General features: G+C 37.9%; 1 protein-coding gene across 1 annotated transcript; it reads right to left on the reverse strand.

Annotated features, from left to right (window-relative positions):
* Positions 1-12: 12 nt before the first annotated feature.
* NOP14 (NOP14 nucleolar protein) lies at positions 13-27,521 on the reverse strand. The gene is made up of 18 exons (XM_060778026.2): positions 27,269-27,521; positions 23,153-23,287; positions 21,513-21,654; positions 20,934-21,076; positions 19,788-19,925; positions 18,647-18,769; positions 17,643-17,774; positions 15,042-15,291; positions 14,235-14,365; positions 13,453-13,538; positions 12,620-12,755; positions 10,170-10,271; positions 8,186-8,339; positions 6,872-7,031; positions 4,586-4,733; positions 3,023-3,138; positions 949-1,104; positions 13-260 (listed from the first exon to the last, which is right to left on the reverse strand). Exons 1-18 carry the CDS (start codon positions 27,449-27,451, stop codon positions 167-169), a joined length of 2,529 nt encoding a protein of 842 aa, XP_060634009.2. The 5' UTR covers positions 27,452-27,521; the 3' UTR covers positions 13-166.

Raw genomic sequence — 27,521 nt, forward strand, 5'->3', positions numbered from 1 at the left:
ACAAATACAATCTAAGCTTTTATGTAGAATTTTATTTTCCTCATACTTAATAATATTACATCAGTTTGTTTTCTTTTCCAACCAGGTTAACTTATCACAATATTCTGAGCTATCCTAGAAATATAAATATCCTTGGTTTTCTTCTGTACAATATGCAAGCAGACATCTAAAACTTCTTTCTCTTCATTGCCTTCCAATCTCCTTCTTGCTGAGCAAGGCTACTGAAGAGTTGTTTCACTTTTCTTTTTCTTTCAGAATCCCTAAAAAAAGACACAAATGTTATAACACCACATACCCACACAAACACTGCATATATTTCTTAAGTTATGTTTTTGATAAAGATGAAACCCAACTGGAAAATTTAAGGAATTGTGATTTGTAACCCACATTGTCATCATTTCAGAAGAACCAAACTGGATTTTTTTTTATTTTCAGAACTAAGAATAGTGACTCATTATTAGCAGACAAAATCATATCATTCTACTATGTTCAATACAGGTTGAAGTCTTTGACTAGAATAAAGAACATGATGGCTTCAGAACATAGGGGAATCTCATGTGCCAACTTATAATTGTGCTTTATTGAAAAGCAAGGTGAGAACAAGTCTTGGGAAATGATTGTGAAAAGCTTCAATTATGGGTGCTTATTTCCTTTCAAATATGATCATCCCCTCTGCTGCCTTCTCTAACTGTACACGAAAGTTTAACTTTCAAAAGCTTTTTTTGGAAATTATGTAAATCCACATTACACAAACATTTCCAACCTAGGGCCCTCCAGATCTTTTGAACTGCAACTCCTATTAATCTCAAAGTAGTACAGAGAATGGTGAGGGATCATGAAAGATGCATCCCAACTATCTGGACGCACTTGATTGGAGTAATATGTGTTATCAGGTTCTTACTTCTCTCAACATGAATTAAATGGAACATAAAAACAGCAATGAATTACCTTTCCATGGTTTCGGCAAGTTGCATTCTAGCAAGGAACTGGTTATCTTTGCGGATCTCATGAACAGCTCCTTTAAGTTCACGTTTGTGCTTATGAATGAGACGTTTTCTTTCCTGCTCTTTCTTATTGCTTTCTTGCTTTCTTCCAAATTCCAGGCTGAAATTAGAAAGTATTCATCTCAAAAACATTTATCTGCTGTATTTAGGTGAAACATGCATTTTTGTAACAGAGCTTCCAGTACCTTTCACAAGTTGGGGACAATGTCACGCTAGCAAGGTAGCTGTGTGACTGAAATTTTTGTAAAACTTACTTATCAAACCTCTTCAAACACTATGTACATCTCAAAAATTATGGCAGGAGTGCCTTACTGACAATGATCATTCTGAGTCATCTTGACCCTTTCTTGGACTTTAATGGAATACACCTCTCCAAGGTGCACAGGAGCAGATATAATTTTTCACCTACACATTGTAGGTTTCCGTTATGATAATTTAGGCTTTTGTCTTCCAGCTAATTCTCAGAGCTTCTTACCAGCTTCTTACCAGCTAATTCTCAGCGGTTTAATCAGTGATCGTGACTTTCATTAATATTCCCTAATTACATTATTATTATTATTATTATTATTATTATTATTATTATGTTGCCTTTTTTCTTTTAAAGAGACTCCAAGCAGCAACAATGATAAAAAACAATACAATATAAAATTTAAAACCTAAAGATTACAAACAGTAAAAGAAAATTAAACCTAGAAATATTTAAAATGAGTAATTAAAAGCAATTTAAAATACAGAAAACACCACACAACACCCCCTGGCTTGATTTTAAACACTTTCTTCTTTAAAAGCCTGCCTAAATATAAAGGTTTAGATTGTCACCAGAAGGATAGCATTCTGGCTTCCCTGGGAAGAAGGGAATTTCAGAATGGAGGGGAAGCCACTGAGAGAGGTCTGTTATTCCATCAACCGAGCTTGAGATGGAGGTGGAACCAAGAGAAGGGCCTCTTCTACCGATCTCGGGGCCTGGAAAGATTCATATCAGGAGATATAATCTGCGAAATAGCCTGGACCTGAGCCATATAGGGCTTTATATGTCATAACCAGCACTTTGAATTGTTCCTGGAAACAAATAGGCAGCCAATGAAGCTGTTGCAACAGAGGGATTGTGCGCTCCTGCCTTGCTTAAGAATCTGGCCGCAACTCTTTGGACCAAGTTTCTGAAGTTACAGGTCACAGGATTGAAAACTGACACTGATTTCTCTAAAAGAGAAACATGAATACAGTTTAGCCATTGTAGGGGCTCAAAATGGGGTACTCCTTGCAATCAATGTCATCTTAGATTTGCGTGTTTTTGAATCCCTAAAATGGGGAGGGGGGGGGTGCTTACCTCGGAGGGAGGAGAAGGAAAAGCAAGGACCCCAGACCTAAACAGTTCTGATTTCTTAAAAACTTGGCTTATCTCTGAAAGAGGAGAAGGAAGAGGGCCAGCCCCCACCATTTTGCTCATCTGGTGGAGCTAAGCCCCACCTCCTCTTTCCCCTGCCTCTTCAAAGGCCCATAGAACTAGCAAAAAATCCAACAAGATGACTTCAGTGTTCAAAGAAAAACATGGTACTGTGCATGCAAAAGAAAATCTAAAAAAAAATTACAAGTTTTCCCCCCCAAAATTTAAGCAACAAAAAAGGGGGGTGTGCCTTGCATTTGATGACATCTTAGATTTGGTGAAATATGGAATTCCAGAAACTCCAAAAGCAGAGGCTACTATAAAATAAAGATATTTGGATGTGTGGTGCCAGTATAAAAATAATTATCACAAGTCATTTTGCCCCTTATTCATACTTATCCAGGATGCAATGCAAGCTTGTTGGAAATGTTTGAATCAGATATGTTTTCTCCATTTCCCCATTTCATTCCCTGAATCAATTTCAGCTGGAATAGTCAATACATAACAAAATAATTACCAATCTCACTTCAATTTCTAAATAGGCAATCTATAATGCATCATAGCTTATCGTGGCATAGAAGCAAATTTGATATATGATTTTAAGCTTACATCAATCAGAACAAGAGATACTCACACTTTCACGATCTTCGGGGTAAACAGCTTCAAAGGCACTGGCTTTTTCTTTTCACACACTAATGGGCAATATTGCCCTTTGACTTTCAGCTGCTTCCGAACATCATCACACAATTCCTGAAAATGTCAAGAGATTCCAATTTCAAAAGGCATTTGAATTATTATCTATATACATACAATTCAAAGTATGTATGTTTGACAAAGCCTCCTACATGGGTTGATGGATCTGGACCAAACCTGGTTGTACACAACCACCATAACTACAATTACTGGCAGTATTGGGGTGGGGGTGGGGGGAGAGGAGAAGATAGAGAATGATGTGAGTTGTGGTCAAGTCACACGACCAAACTTAGTATATATACCTTTCATAATCCAATTTAAAATACCGCCAGGCTTCATGAGAGGACTGATAGAGGCTGATGGGATTTGGAGTCCAGCCACATCTGGAGATCCACCCATGACCGAAGGCGCAGCAATGTTAACTGGTGATATGGGTCAGCCTACTTGCCAGGCTGCATCTTCCAACACCCTTCACTAGACAGGCTGGGGATGATGGGAGTTGCAGCCCAACAAGACGGCAGAGCTGTCTCACCGGTTAGGAGAGTCATAAGTTTCAGCCCAACCAAATGTGGGGTCATGGGAGTTGTAGCTAGGCAGATCTGGAATTGATGGGAATTACAGTTCATCAGCTGTACGATTTAATAAAAGTTCCCATTATACAGGGATGCATCTTCTAATAGAACCATTCATAAAATCAAAAAGCAAACAATGAGTATTTCTAATAAATTGCATTGCAAAATGCCTAACCTAGACAACTCCAGTTATATATGCTAGCTAGCAATGTTTATCTTCTGCTTAAGATGTATTATTACAGAGTTGCCAATAATCACAAAGGGGTTTCAGTATGCAATAACTGCTTAATTTTTTTGTTATTGTTATTTATTTATTTATTTATTTGCGACATTTATATGTCACCCTTCTCACCCTGAAGGGGATTCAGAGCGGCTTACAAGATATATATACATACAATATATTATTAGCATAGTACGATATCAGTATTAAATATTACTATATTGTATTATACCATTATATTGTAATATTATATGAAATATAAATATATAATTATAATATATTAGTAGTAGTAGTAGTATTATATTGCATTACATTATGATATAATGTTATATGTATATACAATACATTGTATTATATTACATTATATTATATTATTAGAATAGCACAGGAGACAAGGTGGAACTGTCTTCTGGCCCCCTCTCTCTTCACTCTGGCCCAGAGCAGCAGTTGGTGCTGGGGGGAGAGGTCCCCAACTGATTACATTTACAATACCATAGCCTCATATACTCTGTGTTTGTGTATGCACACACACACACACATCCAATTCATGAACCTCTATAGTTGCTTTCAATAAAATTCTTTCATTTTTCAAAGTTGGACTTATTTTGAGAGACAGACTTGACACTAATAAAGTTAGGGATGAACAGAAGGGAACAGAAGGGACAACATACTTTGCAGACTAAATCTAAATGAGGCAATATCAAGTCTTTACCTGCAGTAGTTTAGGGTATTGCTTCACTGGTATATGACCACTGAGCAATATTTCAATGGGCTGCACTATTTCATGGAAAGATGGGAGTGATCCATACAGAGCTGTGCATCTCTTTATCAGATCCAGGCACAGGCTTAGGCATGATAACCTGTAAAACAATAGTCACTCATTATGACCTCTACAACAATATTATGGTGATCCATATTTTTAAAAACATAACAGCATTCATTTTGAGAAAAAGCCACAGTAATACTGCAGGGAAAAGCATTTGTAGGGCTCGGTTCTGCTGAGGCTATAAGGAAATATGCTTTCTGCCATCTTTAGCACTGAAATGATCAGAGAATTAGCCAGGGCTAAGGAGTGCAAATTATTGAATTGATCATTCAATTTAGGTTACTATTTTAAAAGGGTGTTCATCTTCCAAAGGGCCTAGAGTAGCATATACCCCTTCACATTGAATTGTATTCCTTACAACTATAGGGAGATTTCTATTAGGCATGAAGTTAGACCAGGTGAAGATTATGCAATGAGATTCATGTCAGTGAGACCTTTTACTTGGGACATTTTCATAGAAAACCGTGAAGTTCCGTTAGGTTTGCTGGTTCTCTTCATCCTAATTTAATACTCTCATCTCGGGTCATGTAACTCCTACGTTGCAGTGGGGAATGTTCTACACACAGGCTTGCATGCTCTTCTTTATTATTACAGGAAGAATGAAGTAGCTAACAGAGAAGAGAGAGGGAGGACAAGAGATGAGAAGATGAAGTTTTGCTATACTCAAGAACACCAGGGAGAAAGGCAGATGTCTCCAAGGGGAGAAGAGAAGGGGCCTACATTGTTAATTGCAGCAATAATGTTTCATGCTTATGTCTATGTTTGATGTTTTTATAGTTTTAACGGTTTTTATCTAGAGTTATATGTTATTGATTTAGATATGTGATATTTTTATATATATGTGAGGCATTGAATTTGCCATTTGTTATGTTGTAAACCGCTTTGAGTCATCCCAGGGGTGAGAAAAACGGTAAAGAAATGTAGTTAATAATTAATAATAAATTGTTAAAAGACAAATCATTTTATGACTCTACATCACCCTGCTTTCCTAGTGCCTCTATTGCACCATTACAGAACGGTCCTTCATTGAAAGCTTCAAAATTCTATTTAATTAAATAACAGAATACTTGATGCTTTGTCACACATTGTGTATGTAGTTTTTGGTACCAATGGACAATTAACTTATTGCTGCTGAGAGCCCTTTAACCTCACTGTTTGCAAGATGCACACTGAAAAATTATACCTTGAAAACAAACTGAAGTTTATTAATCTAATTACTTTTCAGAGCAGCAAAATTCTGTCCTCGTAATTATATTATGGAATTGGTCAAAGTGTGATGCTATATCTGAATATGATGGGCCCTATATACTACTACAAAAATAGTGCTGGTTGTGAAAAGTGTGGCCCTGTGGCTATTATGTATTCTCCATGCTGTTTTGGAGCCTCCAATAATCCACAGAGCTTCCTTTCTCTGACAAAAAGAAATGAGAAGTTTTTATTTCACTTTGCAGAGGCAAATAACCCTTTAGTTAGGCTGCACAATCCTTAACCACATTTTAAAAGCAAAAAACACTTCCTTCCAAATTAAAAGCCAGTTTACTCTCCTGTTTTTGATGAGGCACTTTCTCTGATCTTTCTGGAGCTTTAGCAACTGGCTGGAAAGTGAAGTCCTGGAAACTGTCCTGGAAACTCTCCTGTTTTTTGCTGAATAGCTATTGCTGTTGGAAGTTTGTGAGGAAAGCACAGGTGCCCCCATGCTGCTTCTTTCACAGTAGACTGCATTATGGAGGACTGTAGAATTTTACTTAGTGAACTGGTGGAGTCAGATACACAATTTAAAGTGGTCTCTTTTATGCTTTTGGTTATTATTTAATAAAGTGAAGTGCTTGTCAGGAGGAGAGAACATACCCAAGAGAAATAAACAATATGAATACATGCAGACCAGAAATTAAGCAGCAGCGAAGTGGAAGATGGGAGAAGCAGAAAAGTAAACAATTTCAGAAAAGGAGTAAGAAAAAGTTTTGAACCATTGTTAAAGTGAGACAAGGAATGAACTGGGAATGGAGCCGAAAGTCAACGGAATCTGCATCATATCATTCTTGCCTTCTTGAGTGGTTAGAAGAGAATAATCCATCTTTCTGGATGCCTAATATGTCCAAATAACACAACATAATAGTCCAGAACTCAACAGATTAAACTGATTTCTTATAGAATTGTACATCCCTCACATACCGAAGATGATTCATTTCTGTCCTGCTTTTTTCTTTTAACCGGTTTATCATATGAAGTGGAAAACTCTGTTTTTGCCAAGTTTCACTGTCTGCTTTTTCAGAGACCACAAGTAGGTCTAACTGGTTCTTTATTGACCCAAAAGGATATATCAAAGTATAGCCTGGAAGAGAGGAATGTAGACAATATTAATTTGAACTGCCATTGAACATTAAGCTATGTAAATCTATTTATAGATTCTCAAGCATTCAGAGATACACAATTCTGATAACATTTATAGTGGATGAAACTTGCGAATAATCAAATTTGCAGAAGTAAAATGTGTGAAAATGGAGGACTGACTGTACAGCCATCAGAACAATTTAAATGGCCAGATTGCAATGATATGGTGTCACATGCTTGTTAAAAGCAATGCAGCGGGGATAAATTTTAACTCCAGGAGGAATGCATTCTATAGTTAAGGAGCAACAAAAGTGACACTCATCTTCCATGTACCAATTAAATAGACCTCTAGCTTCTCCTAAAGACAAGCAGTTCCTCAGTCAGGTAGATCCAAGCTCCTTAGGGGTTCAGAAGTTGACGCCAATACTTTGAAGTGGGTCCAAAAAGTAACTGGTAATCGATGCAGGCCTTTCAATATCAGACTACTAGGCTGCGGACCTGTTAGCAACTGGCTGCTGCATTGTGCATCAACTGAAGTCATGTGGATATTCTTTAAAGAAACATAAGCCTTTTTATTCATGGTGAATATTGCCATATTTTATGCTATGATTTAAATGATCATAGTCATCTATTTAAAATGTATGCATAATCATTCTCTGTGATATTAATAGATTTTTACAATTTATTTTGTATCAAGTTTATTGTATGTATCTTTTCCAAAGATAAAAGGTTTTCTGCAATTTAAAAAAGAACTTACAAACGATTATCAACTTTATATTTAAACACTTTCAAATCTATATTTGGAAATTACGTTTTTGGAAAACATGCATATATCTAGATCTGCTAACTTATTAATTCTAGTCAATTCGAAGACCTACGATTTTGTTATGTCTTGATTAGATTAGAGTTGTGAATAAGTCCACAGTATGATCAAAGACAAAAAAAGTTGTGGTTCAAGAAGGGAAAGAGCAGACATAAAGTATCTTCATGCAGACTGATCTGCTTATTGATACAGAAGACTACACATCAGAAGGGACACAAATGGCTGACTAAGAAAGTGAAAAATATGGATTTGTCAACTTTCAAACAGAATAACATGGGATGTATAAAGATGGGGGCAGCAACATTTTGCAAGTCAGGAGTAGAATCTTTTACCTTGTTCCTTTCTGTTGGGTACAGCCATGTGAAGAATTCCCGAAAGAAAATTGATAAGTTCTGGAACAAATCTTTGAGACAAGGACACATATTCCAAGAAGAGGCAGCAAATGCACAATCCCCTGATAACATCTTGTAATGTTGTTACTGGACACTAAAACACACACAGAATTACAAATTACTGAAAACCAACCTTATATTATAGCTCATGCCTAATTAAGCACCAGGTATTCAGCCTCTGCACAGAATGTTCCATTTTGTTTTGTTTATTTATTTATTACATTTATATACCACCTCTCTCAGCCCACAGGTGACTCAGGGAGGTTTACAGTCAATATATATATTTAAATATGATTAAAATATTAGTTTCCTTTCCTTCCTTAATGTTTCTTTTTTACTTGAATAAAGAACTCTCTATAGTTTGTGGTCTAATACTTTATTTGCATTGCTTCTCACATTTCCTTCAGATATTTCTTGTATATTTGTTAAGATGGAGGACGAAAGCATTTCAGGATGGAGGTCTTGAAATGAATATTATTATCCAAATATTTAAAATTGTGCGTGGATTTTTTATTACTTGGACTTATTTGAGATATCTTGTGAAGTACATAATAATGTATTTGCCAGACAATTTGGCCTTGTGTTGAAGGTAGTTGATAAATGCATTTTCTCAATGTCAGTCACTTGGAGACCTGAATCTATACAAGTGAGAATAAATCTGGTTAAATTTCCTTGTTCTACTTGGTCCAGAATTCCTCCTTTTTTCATGTCAGGAGCAACTTGAGAAACTGCAAGTTGCTTCTGGTGTGAGAGAATTGGCCGTCTGCAAGGACATTGTCCTGTTGACGCCCAGAAGTTTTGATATTTTGCCATCCTTGTGGGAGGCTTCTCTCATGTTCCCACATGGGGAGCCAGAGCTGACAGAAGGAGCCCATCCGCGCTCTCCCCTGCGGATTCGAACCTGCGAACCGGCACAAGGGTTTAACCTAGTGCACCACTGGGAGCTCTGGAATTCCTCTAATTCATATACTTAAACAATTATTTTTATTTTCAAGGCTTTCTGTTTACGTGTTCTAATTTTCAAATCCAGCCCTCATGAAAGATTCCTTGATCTAATGCTTCATTGGCCTTATCTTCTATGTCCCTGATACAATCTGTAATTGCTGTTAATTTTGAGTCTACAGATTCATAGAATTATAAAGTTGGAAGAGACCACGAAAGTCATCCAGTCTCACCCCCTGCCATGCAAGAACACAGGCTCAAATGCCATCCAGTCTTTGCTTAAAAATCTACAGGGAAGGCAAGCGCAAAGTTCAGGTCACACACTACATTTGAGTCACCCTTAAAAAGAAATTTTTGGTTCTATCGCAGGCAGGCAAATACCCAAAATTATCTGGTTTGCAAGCCTCTCCATCCTTTGCATCTGAAGAGCGCTCCAACCCAATTTAATGTAAAAGTCCTCTGATCAAGCCCATGTGATCACTATGCACCCACTAATACTGACATCTAATCTCTAGAACTCCACAGATATTATGTTCTAGGGTTCTTTCGCCAGTTCTTTCACAGATATTTTATTTTATTTTCATCTTTCAAATCTTCCACATACTATACCCACAAGCATTCAATAATTAAGATTATTCACTATAGATAATGATATCTAATTAATAAAAATACTGAGTTTCAGAATTCTGAATAATTAAAACTCCATGCCATTTCTTCAGCTGTTATTCCATGCTGCCCATGAAACTTATACAATTGGGAAAGATCTTAAACCATTTTGGGAAAGAAGTGTACAAACAGCTTCTTCCAAGGGAAAAGTTTTTTCTAAGAACTTCATGCCATTGTATCTGCAAACAGACGAGACAGTCAAGTGGATTTTATTCTTATAGATAATATTGATTACTAACTAAAATATAGTGAATATCTTTGCACACTTGTGCTAGCTTATGGAACTGTGAAATTCTGAAAAATAGTGTAAAGATACCTTTGTAAGCAGCAAGCTCATATATACTACTGATGGTGTTACAACGGGGTGCCAGAAATCAGAGGTTGGAAAAAGTGCCGCAATAATTTTCAAATATATGAACTGAAAGGGAAAAAAATCACTGTTAACTAAAGGGGCACAAATGACATTTGCTGTGCAATGTATGTATTAAGCAACAACTTAGGAATACACTAAGATGGGTGCTAGTACCCAGTTCAGCATTATTCTCACACTAAACGAATGATCCTGTCTTGGTCCCAGTGCAATATGTTATCAACAATGCAACTACATGGCAATTATGTGATTATTTCTCCATAACTACTTCTTGCAGTTCCTAGACAACTTGCTCTAAATCAGTGGCTCTCAACCTGTGGGTCACCATATATTTTGGCCTACAATTCCCGAAATCCCAGCCAGTTTACCAACAGACCTCACAACTTCTGAGGATGCCTGTCATAGATGTGAGCAAAACTTTAAGAGAGAACCTGTTCAGTCTTCATTGAGCTGGTTTTGAGAAACATTTTGAAACTTTGTGTTTTCCTTGAATACAATGTACCTTCACAAACTTGTTGGTCACATTACATGCTCTAGGATACTATAACAGAATAGAACAGTAGAAACAATAGAACATGTGCTCCTTCAGTGCCCGTTCTACAGGGATATCCGTGCCAGGCTTATCTTACCTCTGATAGATAAGCACCCAGGCCATTCAGGACAATTTTATACCTCCATGCTACTTGCAGATACTAATTCAGCTACAACCTACAATGTCGCAAAGTTCTGTGCAGCAGCATACAAAATCCGCCAGGGAATGACTAGTGCCAAAAGTCAACTGTGTGTCCAGTAATCTTCTTCCCTGGATCTACAATTTAGTGTTGGATTTGGGCATTGTATGTTTTTACCCTGTTTCCCCTTCTGCTCCCCCACCCATATTGTGTTTTTAGTAGTTATATTTATATTTTTAATGTACCAAACATGCCAGGTTTGTATGGAAATGTGACACTATTTCCTGTGCTGGTCAATGACCGAAATAAATATTTTGATTTGATTTGATATAACAGAATAGGCAAATTCCTTCTTTCCCCTGCCTCCCATCAGAATGCTGTTTAGGTTTTCAGTGGAACATGAATGTTCATTTATCAATTATTTTTAGACTTGGTGGTGGATTGATATAATCTAATCCCCTTTCTTCTTTTTACTGTAGCTATCCCCAAACGTTTCTCTGAATGGGTTCCTGGGCTGTATAGCCATGTTTCAGAAGCATTCCCAGGGTGACATTCCAGACAAAAAACCAGGGAAATTCCAGACAATCATTCAGGGTCAGCTAACACCTCCCAATAAAGGATCCCCCAGGCAGCAATCAGACAGGCTTTGAAGCTGCAAGGCCATTAAATACTAATCAAGGCGGCCAATTGCAACATTCACATTTGTCTCAAGCAGACAAGAATTCTTCCTCCCACCCAGGACATTGACAGATATATAAACCTCACTTGCCTAGTTTCCAACACACCTCACAACCTCTGAGGATGCCTATCATAGATGTGAGCAAAACTTTAAGAGAGAACGCTTCTGAAACATTGTCATACCGTCCAGAAAACTCACAGCACCCCAGTGATTCTGGCCATGAAAGTCTTTGGTCCTCTGACCTACACTCCCTAGTGGTCTCTTGACGACTGACCAAGTTGTCTTAGACCGATGTTTCTCAGCCTTCCTAATGCCACGACCCCTTAACACAGTTCCTCATGTTGTGGTGACCATAACCACAAAATTATTTGTGTTGTTACTTCATAACTGATTTTTTTGCCACTATTATGAATCATAATCTAAATATCTGATATGCAGGATGCCTTTTCATTTACTGGACCAAATTTGGCACAAATACCCAATTCACCCAAATTTCAATACTGGGGGGGGGGGGGGGGGGGTTGGTGGGAGGTTTGATTTTGTCATTTGGGAGTTGTAGTTGCTGGGATTTATAGTTAACCTACAATCAAAGAGCATTCTGAACCCCACTAACAATAGAATTGTGCCAAACTTCCCACACAGAACCTCCATGACCAACAGAAAATAATGTGCTTCCCGATGGTCTTTGGTGATCCCTCTGACACCCCCTCACGAGCCCCCCCCCCCCCCCCGGGTCCTGACCCCCAGGTTGAGCAACACTGTCTTAGACTGATGAGAGTTTCATTCCAACATCTAGAAGATACTTGCCTTCTTTGGAAAGTCTGGTCTATGGACTCAAGAGTTATCACCATCATGCTGTATACTCATAGCATCTTGTTTGAAGGTTTGTATACTGTTTAAAAGCTACATTTTCCTTCAAATTCACTCAACCATTTGAATTCTCTTTTAGAGAGAATTATATCATGATTATAAAACTATTTACAATAAATTATCAGAATTGTTTTGAAAATAGTTAAGCACAGTAAATAAGACAAAACAAAATATACCATATTTAATCCTGGAAAGGGCATGCAGCCTTTAACTTCTTGAATTTTTTCCAAGTCATGAACAGCATCTTGAAGAATAAACTTAACATGATTGCTTGCAGCTTTAGGGAACATCTGGCAAAGATTATACAAAGTCCTGTTAACAATAGAGTGAAGTCAGTACAATATTTAAACCTTTGGACACTGTACTTTCTCCCCTTAATCACAATATTAATTGGTCAAGAGTAAAACAATAGCATGTCATATGGGGCTTTGGGATTCCAACTGTTTTCTTATTTCAGAAAAGAAGACCGAAAATTATTATTTTGCTTAATCTGAATTTGTCCGCAAAATGCAATCTACGTAGTTCAAAAAATGAAATTTGGATGCCAGAATGTGATCTTGGGCATAATTCAATACTATGAATTTCAGGATCTACAGTGAACCCCTCTAGATCCTAGAATTCTTTTTTATTAATATTGCAAAACAGCAAATTGTATCTCCAGAAGCCTCTTTTTTAGAATCAAGAAGTGACAGAGGGCCTAGTAAATTATACTGGGCAACTTGTACTCCAAGAGGCCTCTGTGGAGTATGATCTGTCATTATAGAAGATTAAAATATTTGGGTAGGCAAAGATCCAGCAAAAGGCAAATATGGTCCCTGAGCTCTCAGAAGTTGCCAATTCCTGGCTCCATCCACTTTCAGCTGCCCTATGCCCCACTATACCAGCTCAAAACACTACCAGCCACCAGAGGCAAGACAAGGAAATAAGAGTACAACGAAATATGTGTGTATGCTGTAGCCCATTCTCCTTTATACACGGAAATATGAAAATATAACTGTACAAAACTTACGGAACAAGGCTATCAATTGCTTTCAGTTCAGGTGGCTCCATACATGCCAGTTCCCCAACATACTCCAGAAGGAATGCAAACAGTTTCTAAGAAATATAATTTGAAGGCAATTAACAAAGGATCTGTTGAATGCAACTTACCGTATATATTTGTCAATAAGCAGAGTTTTTAAGACCCTTTTTAGGCTGAAAAGGCCTCCCTCAGCTTATACTTGACTCAAAGTTTTTTATTATTTTACTCTGATGTTGTTGTAATTATTATTACTATACGTAAGCACATTTACATTAAAGGTTACAATAATGATCTAATTAGAGTTGGACAGTCTTATCTTAAATTAAAGTTTTATGTAAATATTCAAAAACATTTAACCTACTGATGCCTCATTTAGTGTAATCTTATTGGTATCTATTTGTATTTTGAAATTCATCAGTAGCTGCTGCATTTGCCACCCTCAGCTTATACTCAAGTCAATAAGTTTTCCCAGTTTTTTGAGGTAAAATTAGATGTCTCAGCTTATATTCGGGTCGGCTTATACTCAAGTACATATGGTAATCCTGGACTGGTTAAACGAGTTAGACATTATAATTTCTAGAAAACAGGCCAGAATATTTAATACAAGAATTTCGAGAATGAATAATATTACACAGTCCCAGAGGCTTTTGCTCTTAAGTGTTTGGGTTAACTTATACTTGAGTATATATGGTACTTTGCTTCATTTAACTAATCAAAAACATTTTTTCCAGATTGCTCTTTGAATAGGGTAAGTATTGGTAAAAACATACTTCTAGCTTTGCTTTGTTTCCCACGGCAAGGCTTGGATGATTTGACTTCTGAATTCTTTCTATCACAAGTAGCTGTTCTTCTACTGTTTTTTCTGACAGTAAAGCCTTAAGTTGCTCAAAAGAATCTGGAGCTATTATAAAAAAGAAAAACACACGGCAACTGTATTCATTATATGGCAGAGGAAAAATGTGATATGATCGTTACAAAGGAAAACAAGTAGCTTTAAGTTGCTACTAAAGAGCAACATATTTCCAATATTACAACAGACATATCAATTCCCACCTATTTTATGCAATAGTGAAGCTATGAAATCTTACTGAAAGAATCTAAATCAAACACAAAATAAGGGCTGAGCATCTCTTATCCAAATTTTCAAACTACTCCAAAATGCAAAATCATCCACATGGGTGACTGAAACAGTGACATCTCTCATTTTTGAAAGTTTCAATATTAACAAAATTATTACAAATATTGTATAAAATTACCTTCTAGTTATGTGTATAAGAAACAAATGAATTCCCTGTTTAGACTTGGATTTCAACTCCAAGATGTACCTACTCCGTTATGTATGTATAGGTGGCCTGCCACATTTGCAAGTTTCACTTTCTGTGGATTTGATATGGACTTGATTTATTGTGGTGAATCATATTTTCTTATATCCTCAGCCATGAGATTAAAGCATGATATTGTTTAGATTTCTTGATAAGAACAAATACTGTAAACTATTCCACCAGTCAAATAAAAGCCTAACACTTCTCCACAGAATACAGTCAATACAATTTGAATAAAGTATTTTCCGCCCTTACCATCAAACAAATATGGTAATTCCAGCTTGGCAGCTTCCCTGGCAGAACTTTGTCCCTTAGTTTGTAATGTTTTTTTGTTACACTTCATTTGCCTTTTCTGTGGTTCACTTATATGGGCTTCTTCCACATCATCTTCACAATCGGAATAACTGTCAACAGATTCAGATTCAACCTCAGATTCTTCTTCACTTCCTTCTTCCTCTTTTTCATTCCTCTCATTTTCATCTTCTTCGATATTTGGTTTGCCATCCTATGTAATAGATAGGTATATTAATCAAAGGACTTAGAATCACAGAATCCTAATGATTCCCAAGCCTAGACAATCCGACTCCATTCTCAGCAGGAATACACCATCAAACACTTCCAAGAGATGGCCATCTAGCCTCTGTTTAGAAACATACAGAAATTGTGCCATTGTCAGTTTTACCATCCCTATCTTTTACAGTCTGGTCCTGAGTTCTGGGTCTAGAATAACAAAGAATATAGCACCAGGCCGAAGAGGTGAATAATGGAAGATTGCTCCCAGGTCAAAAATCACAGCTGAACCACTCTTTCTGTCAGCTAGTTTGAGCTGCTTTGGGATTCAAACTGGAGATGCAATCCCTTTAATTTTAATTATAAAAACTGGGAAGTAGAGGGACAGATATAGGAGGCTTTGAAGAGATGAAAGAAAAGCCACTTAATTTTTAAAAAAATCAGTTCGCTAGTTGACTACAATAGCATTCTGCTTGATTCCATACAGGAACCTGCCTGAATGGAAGTTTTCTCTCATAAGCTATCGGGGCTTCCCTACAGTGCTCCTTCTGCAGAAGAAATAACCTGGCTGTGGCGCAGAAGGACCAGTCTGTGGCACAGCTACGTAGTAGCCAGTTACATTAACTCACTACTGACCAACAGTCATAAGTTCGAAGCCAGCTCAGGTCGGAGTAAGCTTCCAAACATTAATAGTCTAGCTTGCTGTCGATCTATACAGCCCGAAAGACAGCTGCATCTGTCAAGTAGGAAATTTAGGTACCACTTTATGCGAGGAGGCTAAATTAACTAATTTATGACACCATAAAACCTCCCAGCAGCGTGCAGAAGAATGAGGAAATACACCATCAAAGGACCCGATGCCACAAGTTGATGGCCAAGTGGCAGCACCCCTTGTGGCCAAAACCAAGCATACCCTCATGAAGCCGAAAAGAGCTGGAATGTTAAATTGCCTCAATGTCTGTTTACATATTTAGTATGCCTAAATGGCACTGAATGTTTGCCATGTACAACGTCTGCCAATTGTAAGCCATCCTGAGTCCCTCTTTGAGGGATGAGAAGGATGGGATAAAAATACTCCAAATAAATAAATAAATAAATAAATAAATAAATAATGTATATGTGCATTATAATCTGCCCTGAGTCCCCTGCGGGATGAGACGGGTGGAATATAAACATTGCAAACAAATAAATAATAACCTTTCAGAGGGAATGGTCATAAATATTTTAAGGGCATCAGATCCTATCTGATGTTGGAAAATAAGCAGGGTCACTTCCAATTCTTAATTGGATGAGAGATAGGCAACAATTGTCAAGTGGTGAATTTCAAAGGGAGAAACTGCCCAAACTTCTCTGAGTGCTGTATTCCTTTCCTAAGAAAACCCACATGGAGTTACCATAAGTCAACAGGAGCCTTGAAAGAATGTCCACATCTACTCTGGAGGGAAGGAACGACTGAAGTGATGGCAATGAAGAAGAAGAACTGGGTCAGAAAGCACAGGGACAGGAGAGAGGAGGGGGCAAAAGAGATGGAGGAAGAAAAACTACCTCAATGGGTTGTTGTAGGTGAGTTACGCAGATTTGGACATTGATTGGATGAAAAGTCATGTAAATCTTTATTACACTGTCAAGAATATTGATCCATTTAAGTCAATCATTTAATTAAGCAGAGGTTCTCCAAGGGACTCAGGCCCCTTCCACACTGCCATATAAAATCCAGAATATCTGCTTTGAACTGATTTATATGACAGTGTACACTCATATAATCTGGTTCGAAGAAAATAATATGGATTATCTGCTTTGATAATCTGTATTATATGGCAGTATAGAAGGGCCCCCTGGTGGCACAGCGGGTTAAACTGCTGAGCTTGCTGACCAAAAGGTTGGTGGTTCGAATCCAGGGAATGGGGTGAGCTCTCACTGTTAACCCTAGCTTCTGCCAACCTAGCAGTTCGAAAACATGCAAATGTGAGTAGATCAATAGGTACTGCTTCTGCGAGAAGGTAACAGCGTGCCATGCAGTGATGCCGGCCACATGACCTTGGAGGTGTCTATGGACAATGCTACCAATTGTAAGCCGTCTGGAGTTCTTAGAAATGGAAATGAGCACCGCTCCCAGAGTCGGAAACGACTAGACTTAATGTCAGGGGGAGCCTTTTATAGATGAGACTTCAGTCTAACTGTAGGAAAACAACCAGTTTCTATCCTGTCCAAATATGCATGACACTTGTAGAACAAAATTTGGAATTTTTCACCCAGCAGAGCTATGCAATCAAAAACGATTTGCCCTTGAATCTTTATGAATTTTAAAACCTACTGTTTAAAAAAAAGAATAAGAGAGGAAAATACTTTGTAAGAGAGGAAATGTCTATCATCCTTATCCAGTAAGAACCCATCTGCAAGATCATCAGCTGATATGTGCTTGGGAGTCTTCTTTGTTTCTAGCTCATCTTCCCCACGCATTCGACGTAGCCTGTCAGCCTGTAATACAAAAATATAATCAAGACAATGCTATAAACAAACACCTGGTCTCTCTATCACAGGGAGTAAGGATAAAATCCTGCTCTGTTAGTATTGTTCATTAGATCGTGGAGGAAGAAATCATGGACAGTCATATTTTTTATTGCAACATATGGATCTAAGACGCTAAGATGCATTAGATTAAACCAAACACTGTTATTTGTTGCATTTATATCACTCCTTCTTCCAAGAAGTTTGGAGAACTCAAGCGTTCCCACTCCTCTTCCCCACTACACGAGTGTCTTAGAAATGCCCTGACTCCTCTTACTTTTGATTGGTCAAAGGCATGTAGGAATTGGCTTCTTTCTTGCCCCAGCAGCAATGAAGAAAGAAAGAGAGTGGGCATTTGGGATTTTTAGAACACATACACTCCCAAAATCCAAGAACAAATAACTGATAATTAAATCAGATACAGTAATCAGAAAGGAAGCTTCTGTGAGACAGAGAAGAGGGGATAAAGGTGGAATCAATTCAAAACCAATTCACCATTTTTCAGAGGAAAATCCTCCCATGTTCAAATGGCCCTCCCTTAATTTAAGTACATATAGTACTCCCAACCTAGAAAAAGTAACACCTAATTTATTTATTTTTTTACTCTGGAGCAATTCCATGCAGGTAGTGAGGATGTTAGCAACGAGCTCCATGGACATAGGAAATATCCTGCCAGGTATTGTATCATGCCAAGGAACATTGCATGATCTGCTCATTATACCATGTCCATATTTCTGTGTAATTGACCAATGTGCATTCATATTACAGAGGTGAAAGATTACCATGAATCACAAAATGCAGTCACTCAAAGTTCTTCAACGCAGTATGCAAAAATACAGTACCTCCAATTTCAGGAGTCTCTCTTTCTCTTCTTTTGCCACCTCTTCTTCAGTTTTCATCCTATTAGAGGGTTGCACCTTCATCTCAAACCCAAGCTCTCTAACTATCATATCATATTCATCAGGCTGTAAAGAAAATCAGAGAGAGAATGTACATGTTGAATTATATGTTAGAATAAAGCTGAAATCACATTTGGCCTTCTCAGTGGATTATATCTTTATTTCACTGATAAAAACAGGAAATCTTCTCTTATTTTCACATAAAGGATCAATGGCTATCGTCATTGTGCTCCCTCTGCATGTGATATATAAATACTCCTATAATACAGAACTGATCAAGTCACCCAAATTGTTTGAGATCAAAACTATACCATGATTTTGCTGGGCAATACTTTGTCTTCTAAATATTTAAGCATGGCATAACTTTATGTGACTATAGAAGCAGATTAGCCCACATAGATAAACTTCACAGATCTTGTTATTGCAACTGGCCACTGTTACAAATGCTGTTTACATGGAGGACTTTCATTTGAAGGTTGTTTTGGTAAAGAATCTCATATCTACCATATTTAACAAATAAGCCAAATGTAGAGAGCGTGGCACAGAAAACCTCAGCCCACCCCCTAGATGCAAATACATTCACAATAAATAAACAAACATTAAGATTAGTAGAGAAAAAGTAAATTTATGTATTATTTATTTATTGTATTTATATACTGCCTTTTTCACCCTGCGAGGACTCAAGGTGGTTTACAAAATACGAATGGCAAAAAATTTATGCCAACATACAGTACACAAGAAAATCATAATAACTAATTACTATATATAATTATGAACTTAAAATCAATTAAAACCATTAAACATAAGACATACATAAAATTTAAACATTCTGATAAGCATAATATCATCCTAGTATAAACATTAAAATCCCATAATCCAGAAATGGTATACCGAATTGTCATTGCACATGTTCCTTAAGTATCCTTTGTACTGCATTATTTATTAGCTAAAGATTTGATCCCACAATGACATAAATTAGCACTGAAAGAGCTAGCAGAATCACCAAGAGACAATAAAAAGAAAGCTCAGATATGACTTGAAATAAGGGAAACTATGACAACATATTTGTTAATGAAAGACATACCTTGGGCTTTTCCTCCACTTGCTTTTCTGTTTCTGACCTGGAAGTTCTATGCAAAAGAAAGCTTTGAATTTCTTTCCAGTCACTGTTCAGTTTTTCTGTAAGTTCCAGTGTATTTTCCCTCTGAGTTTGTCTCTCTCTCTAAAAGAAACCAGAGAGACAAAAATCTGACAGTTATGTTCTGGGTCTCTTGCGTACAAGTTCTTCTCTGTTATAGGAAGACAAAATAAAACTGTGGACAGCAAACAAGCAAACGGCGCATGGTTTTTTTTTGCAATAAGTAAATGGAGTGTGGTTCAAATACACATGTATCTTTCTTGGTTTCTGTATACACAAAGGGCAGCCAATGTCTAATTAAGAGGTAGAAACAAAAGAACTTGGTTTACATCTCCTGTTAGTCCCAGCCAACATAGTCAATGGTGAAAGATTATGGGAATTAGGGGAGTGGTGGGCCAAAACCCAGTAAGATCCAAAACCTCTCATCTTTCCCTCCCGTCTAAACCAATCAGTTAAGAAAAACCTCTATTGGGGATTGATGTATCTAGACCGTAAATTCAGAGCTTTAGAGTTTTAAGTGATGAATATGTACATCAGTCCCAGCACTAAGACTGAAAATGTATTCAAGTTATTTGGATTAGATAACATGCTACATGGAAAATTACCATTTATTGAACATAACCTGTTTGAGAGAAATTAAAACTGTGTACACACGTTTAATTTTGAATTAATTCCATTATACCAGGAGTCCTCAAACTTTTTAAACAGAGGGCCAGGCCACAGTCCCTCAAACTGTTGGAGGGCCGGATTATAATTTGAAAAAAGCATGAATGAATTCCTATGCACATTGCACATATCTTATTTGTAGTGCAAAAACACTTAAAACAATACAATAATTAAAATGAAGAACAATCTTAACAAATATAAACTTATTAGTATTTCAATGGGAAAACACATACAATTCCAATAACATCAGCTTTTGGCTGATGAGATAGGATTGTTGTTTTTGGTGTTGTTGTGTGCTTTCAAGTCATTTCAGACTTAGGTTGACCCTGAGCAAGGGCCGGGTAAATGACCTTGGAGGGCTGTATCTGGCCCCCGGGCCTTAGTTTGAGGACCCCTGCATTATACTATAGGAAATACAAAGCCTACCTTCTCCTGCTTGGATTTTGCTATTAATTCTTCAATGAGCTCCTTCCGTGACTTAGTTTGTCCGCTTGCTTCATCTTGCTGCCCTGTGAGTGATTTCTTGCGAAGGAGCCCACCTCCTCCGAAGTGAGCAGCTGTTAATTCCTCTATAAATAAAATAAAGGAAAAATTGAAGAAACATAGCAAACCGAGAATACAAATTCAGCAAAAACTCTACACACTAAAAGTTCAAACTTTTCAGTGGAATAATATTGTGCATGCTTATTCAGAATTAAACAACTCTGCATTCAATGGGAATTATTGTCACATAAGAGGTGATTTCAGCCATAGTGTTCTAAAAAAGACTAAAATTATCCCAAGCAGCTGCCGCAGTCAAATAAATTAATATAGCAGATACACAATACTAACATAATAGAATTTCATCTGTTGAAAGTATCATAAGTTATAACAAATCAGGTTTCAATTCATAGGTTTGGTAATAATGGGTATTAAATTGGCACAGAAATGGAAGGGGTCTTACTATGTCGCAATTGGGTTGTACATGTGGATCAAGGATCACAATGCGTATTTGACTCTTCTTACCTGACAGCATGCCTTTTTCTTCAGTATCGCTGTCACTATCAATAATATCATCAAGTTTTTCAATGTCTGCTAGCGAGTGACCATAATGTGTTAAGTCTTCCTCTTCATTTAAATTAAATATGTGTTCCTTTTCAAATTTTTTCTGTGACAAAAAGCATAAAATATTACGTGACCTTGATTCGAATGTTAGAACAGGTAATTCCTATAAACAGCTCACATCTAGTATTAGTCAAGTGTACTAATGCAATTTTTCACCATAGCTTTCAGAAACTTAAGTTATTTGCAAATTTATTGCTTCATTTTCTCAATATTTCTAACTTTCATTCCATTTTGGTCACTAAGTTCTCAAACTGTAGTGTCTCCAGTCTTTGTCCACATTGATATTCATTGTCTGAATATTCACTTTTACTATTTATTTATTTAGTCTGTTTATATCCTGCCTTTCTCTATCTCAGACTCAAGGCAGCTTACATATAGGCAATTAATCGATGTTTTAAAACACATACAATTCCAATAATATTAAAATTAAATTAAAATTAATACATCGTAAACATTTAAAAACATTACATTGCACATGCTGATCTAAAATCAGCAAAAATATATCTCACAACAACAAATTACTGCTGGCCCTTCACATTCAGAGGTTTCATACTTCTGGTTGTGGTTATTCACAAGCTTTTCCTGCTACCCTGCTTCTTGAACTGTGGATATTCAGGAAGCAGTATCATCCTTAGGAAGTGGATGGGAGGCCAGCCAGTGATGACCTGCACCCACAACCTATCCCTAAACTCCCCTGAAAGCTTCTTAAGCTGTGGGTCCCAACCCCAAGTGAGGTCCCCTTAGCTCAGTGTTGGGGCCACAAAAATTTGGCAACAGTAAAGGTTTTCAGAATGCCACCTAGTGAGTGTTTTAGACATTTACATGAATCTGTTGGGCAGTGTTTACAGTGGACTCTACAGAATATTATGCAGCTGGACTTCACAAAAAGAAAAATCAGCCTGTAGAGCAATTTTTCCAAATGCTGATATGTTATCAGTAAAGGTTTGATTTTTATACCTAGTTTATATACTTGCATACCTGGCACCACATAAAAAAATTCTCAGGTGGAAAGGGATCCTGAGTGAAAAGGTTTAAGAAGTCCTGAACTATACCAAACATTATAGTGTAAGGCTAGTTTCTTGAACTGTGGATTCAAGAAACATAGTTAGGTATTTTGACACCTGAGGCAGAAAATGTTTGCTGCTAATGCCAACAATAATACACAAAATGCCAAAGAATATGCTGTCCTATTTTTTTTTTTTTTGTCGTGTCAGGAGCGTCTTGAGAAACTGCAAGTCACTCCTGTTGTGAGAGAATTGGCCGTCTGCAAGGACATTGCCCAGGAGATGCCCGGATGATTTGATGTTTTTATCAACCTTGTGGGAGGCTTCTCTCATGTCCCCGCATGAGGAGCTGGAGCTGATAGAGGGAGCTCATCCGCCTCTCTTCGAACCTGTGACCTGTCGGTCTTCAGTCCTGCCAGCACAGAGCTTTAACCCACTGCGCCACCGGGGGCTCCTGCTGTCCTATTAATAACCATCAAAATCAGTTTCTAGACATCAAAATGTATTCACTGTCTTAAACTATTTGTTATACTTTACCTGTTGTTCCAAAGCAAACCGCTTCATCATTTTTTCCTCTGGACTTATTTTGTTATCATATTCACCAATACGTTTATCTTTAAATACATTCGATTTCCCCCTTTCTTTGAATTCTTTCAGCAAAGTTTGAGTACGCTGAGAAAGAAAATACCAGAAAAAAAGGTTACGACACAACACAGTCCTACTCAAACACGATATCAACAAGTAATGGGTCTACATGTTATAGCTCATGTGATATTAACTCCAAAATAAACTCCTTATATATTGTAGGACTTTCAATTTTTTTTACAAATATTTGTCTTATACTTTGGTCTGCTCATGGCATTTTACAAAATCTTGTAAAACCTCTGTTCAAGACGGAACAAGCAATATTTTTATCCACCTTGGAATAGAATGGCCAGTGCCCACTCCATTAGCTTGAGGAAGAGAAATCCATGCCTGTCATGGATTTGCCTCTTTTTTGTTCAGCAACCCTTCCACCAGGCTGGGAATTTAAACTTGAGGTTTCTCCTTTATGTTCAATTTCCTTCTATTCTTTGGCACCACATGAACAGAACTATTAGGTAGATATATGATTCCCCCCCGATATATGTGAGATATGAACTGGGAAACTTGATGGAACCACAACTTTGTTTTTGCTAACCTGGGACAGAGTCTGGAAGCAATCAAATAAATTTAGTTGTATATAAGATAATACCGCAGTACATAGGACTTTTAGATAAACATAGAATATGTGCTTATTTTATGTTAAAACTAATTCAGGTATCCGCGGCTGAGAATAATATGAGCAGACAATGAAGATGATGAGAACTGAGAAGATGAAGTGGAAGTTGTTTGAAGAATATTATTTATTTATTTATTTGCCCTATTTATATCCTGCCTTTCTCTACCCTTAAGGGGATTCAAGGCGGCTTTACATATAGCAATTATTCAATGCCTTTGGACAACATACAGTTAAAATACATTTCAGTGAAAATTAAAATTAAAGTACCATATTATATATATATATATATATATATATATATATATATACCTTACTTATATACCGCTGTTCTCAGCCCGATGCATTCACTATTAAAATCACACCATCCACAATCATAATCTGAGGCAGTTCCAATAATCATTGCACATATTCCATAGCTGTTATTGCACTATAGCTAATCTCCAAAGGCTTGATCCAAAGCCAGGTTTTTACTTTCCTTCTGCAGGTCAGATGGGAGGGGGCTGCTCTAATATCAATGGGGAGGGAGTCCCACAGCTGAGAAATATCAATACTGATTCACTATATATGATGCTTTACACCAATGGTTCCCAACCTTTTTTTGACCAGAGACCACTTTCCAACATTAGTACCAAAAGCATTACAAATTAGTTTTTGGTCAACTTTAGATTCGGTTTGGGGTGCTGATTCAGAAAATTGCATTGGATAGACCACATCAGCTCTAGCTTTTGGTACAGAACACATGCCATGGTTAGCGACAAGGAATAAGTGGCAGACGGTGCGAAAGGAGCAGAAATAAATAGAGAAAAGAGACTCGCAGGTCAGATTTTTTTGTCCTCATGGCCCACTAGTGGTCCACAGCCCACAGGTTAAGGGCCACTGCTTTACACTGATCATGTGTGGATTACTTATGGTTTACACAAATATCTGTCTGTTGTGTAATTAATAAACATTATATTTTACAGAAAGGGATGGTTGCAGACCACACATACATAATGCCACCTATTTTATTTTATCTTTTGAATTTCCACCATTTATTGAAATATAAGCCAACACCAATGCCCCCAAATACAAAGTGAGTTAGAAAACAATGAACTACAATATAGGGTTTACAATCAAAACCAGCTTATAGAGGTCAAAATTGTCTTGAACTATTTGTTATACTTCACCTGTTGTTCCCCAGATCTGGACCAAACTTGACACACATCATGACCAACTTGGTGGGCAATCACAGAGGATGATGGGAGTTAAAAGTCTATTGACCTCCAGAGAGCCCTGTGAACCCCACTGGCAATGGATGTGGACCACACTTGGCACATATCATGAACAAGGGCCCTTCCTTCCAGATAGGCCCTATATCCCAGGATCTGATCCCAGGTTTTCTTGTGAAGTACCTCGTGAAGTCGGATTTGGCCACGGTGGTCCACGCCTTAGTTACCTCTAGATTGGACTATTGTAATGCTCTCTACGTGGGGCTGCCCTTGAAGATGGCCCAAAAACTCCAACTGGTCCAACGGGCGGCAGCCAGACTATTAACTGGAGCGAATTACAGAGAGCGGTCAACCCTCCTGTTTAAGGAGCTCAACTGGCTGCCATTTATCTACCGGGCCCAATTCAAGGTGCAGGTTGACCTACAGGGACCCTCCTACCTTTGTGTATTTCCACCTACGAACCCACAAGATCCCTTCGATCTTCTGGAGAGGCCCTTCTTTCGCTCCCCCCGCATCGCAAGTGTGACTTGCGGGAATGAGAGAGAGGGCCTTCTCTGCAGTGGCCCCCCGCCTCTGGAACTCACTTCCATTAGACAAGCCCCCACACTGGCAATCTTCAGGAGGAATTTGAAAACCTGATTATTCCAATGTGCCTTCAGTGATTGAATGTAAGATTCTCCCTGACCACACTTTGCACAAAATGTCCTTAGACACACTTTATTTAATGGGTTGTGCAATGAAATCCTTCCTCATTCCTGGAGCCTCCTCCTTATAAGTTACGCTGTCCTATCTCCCAGTGTTTTTAAATTTTTCTATAATTTTATCCATGCATCTGGCCCTGCCTAGTGAAATTTCCTGTGTTTTTAATGCTTGATTTTATATTTTTGTGTGGTGTATTATTTTGATTTTGCATTTTATGTATTTTGCTTGTTTTATTGTGTTTGTATTATTGCTTGCATTGTATTGATGGGCACGGCCTCATGTAAGGCACACAGAGTCCACCTGGGGGAGATGGAGTGGGGTATAAATAAAGCTTTGTTATTATTTACTAGCCGTCCCCTGCCACGCGTTGCTGTGGCCCAGTCTGGTGATCTGGAAAATAAAGTAACGGTTTCTAATCTATGTTATTCCTTTCTGCTTGTGGGTAAACAGTATTCCTTGTTGTTTCTATGTCAGTGTTGATGTGGAGATTGTCTGGTTTGCCCACTCTGGAACATGCAACCTATCATTGTCCTTCTTTAGGGGCCCCTTTCAAATCTATGATACTATATCTGTGTATTTGTGTGTGAATCATATCTATCTATCTGATCTATGGCTGGATGGCTCTTTGTCAGGAGGACTTTGATTACGTTTTCTTGCCCTGATGAAGGGAATTGGATTGGATGGCCTTAAGTATTTTCTGATGGTCATGGGGGTTCTGTGTGGGAAGTTTGGTCCAATTCTGTCATTCATGGGGTACAGAATGCTCTTTGATTGTAAGTGAACTGTGAATCCCAGTGACTACAAATCCCAAATGTCAAAGTCTATTTTCCCCAAATGCCATCTGTGTTCATATTTGGGCATATTGAGTGCTTGTGCCAAGTTTGATCCAGATCCATCATTGTTTGAGTCCACTACAACTCCCAAACTTAAGGACAATGCCCACCAAACCCTTCTAGTGTTTTCTGTTGGTCATGGGAGTTCTGTGTGCCAAGTTTGGTTCAATTCCATCATTGATGGAGTTCAGAGTGCTCTTTGATTGTAGGTGAACTATAAATCCCAGCAACTACAACTCCCAAATGACAAAATCATAATTTTTTGAGTGATGGTCATTCCTTGTGTTGTGAGACATTTTGTTGCCAAATTTGGTGTTATTTCATTCATTGGTTCTTTTGTTTTTAAGGTACTCATTATGCACAGAGCATTTATATATATATATAGATTATTTTCTGTTTATCCCAGATTATCTGGCAATAGGGATTTATATAATCCAGTTTAAATCAGAAAACCCGGGATCAGATCCTAGGATGTGGGGCCTGTCTGGAAGTGCCCCTGCTTTAAATACTGATGCGGTTTGGGGGCAATGACAGAGGTGATGAGAATTGTAGTTTGCTCACATCCTGATGCATTTTCCAATGGGACCACTCATCAAATCCAAAACTAAACCAAGGACATTCTGTTATTTATCCTTACAAATCACCTCACCTTTTTGTGGGCCCGGGAGCGCATGACCCCCGGCCGCCCCACGTCGTGCCTGGTCTTCCGGCCCAGGATCTGGAACTTCTGCTTGTTCACCTTCACCTCGAAGGGGTTGCTCTGCGCCATGGCGTCGGTCTTGGCGGAGGCAGCAGCAGCAGCAAGAGTTCCCTTACGCTTAGCTTTCCCCATGGTTGCTCGCGTGGGGACTGGGCGCTCTGCGCTTCCGGAGGCTCACACGCGTGGCTTCCGCTGGAGGCCC

The sequence above is a fragment of the Anolis sagrei genome, chromosome 5 (assembly GCF_037176765.1).
Source record: "Anolis sagrei isolate rAnoSag1 chromosome 5, rAnoSag1.mat, whole genome shotgun sequence".
Lineage (NCBI taxonomy): Eukaryota > Metazoa > Chordata > Lepidosauria > Squamata > Dactyloidae > Anolis > Anolis sagrei.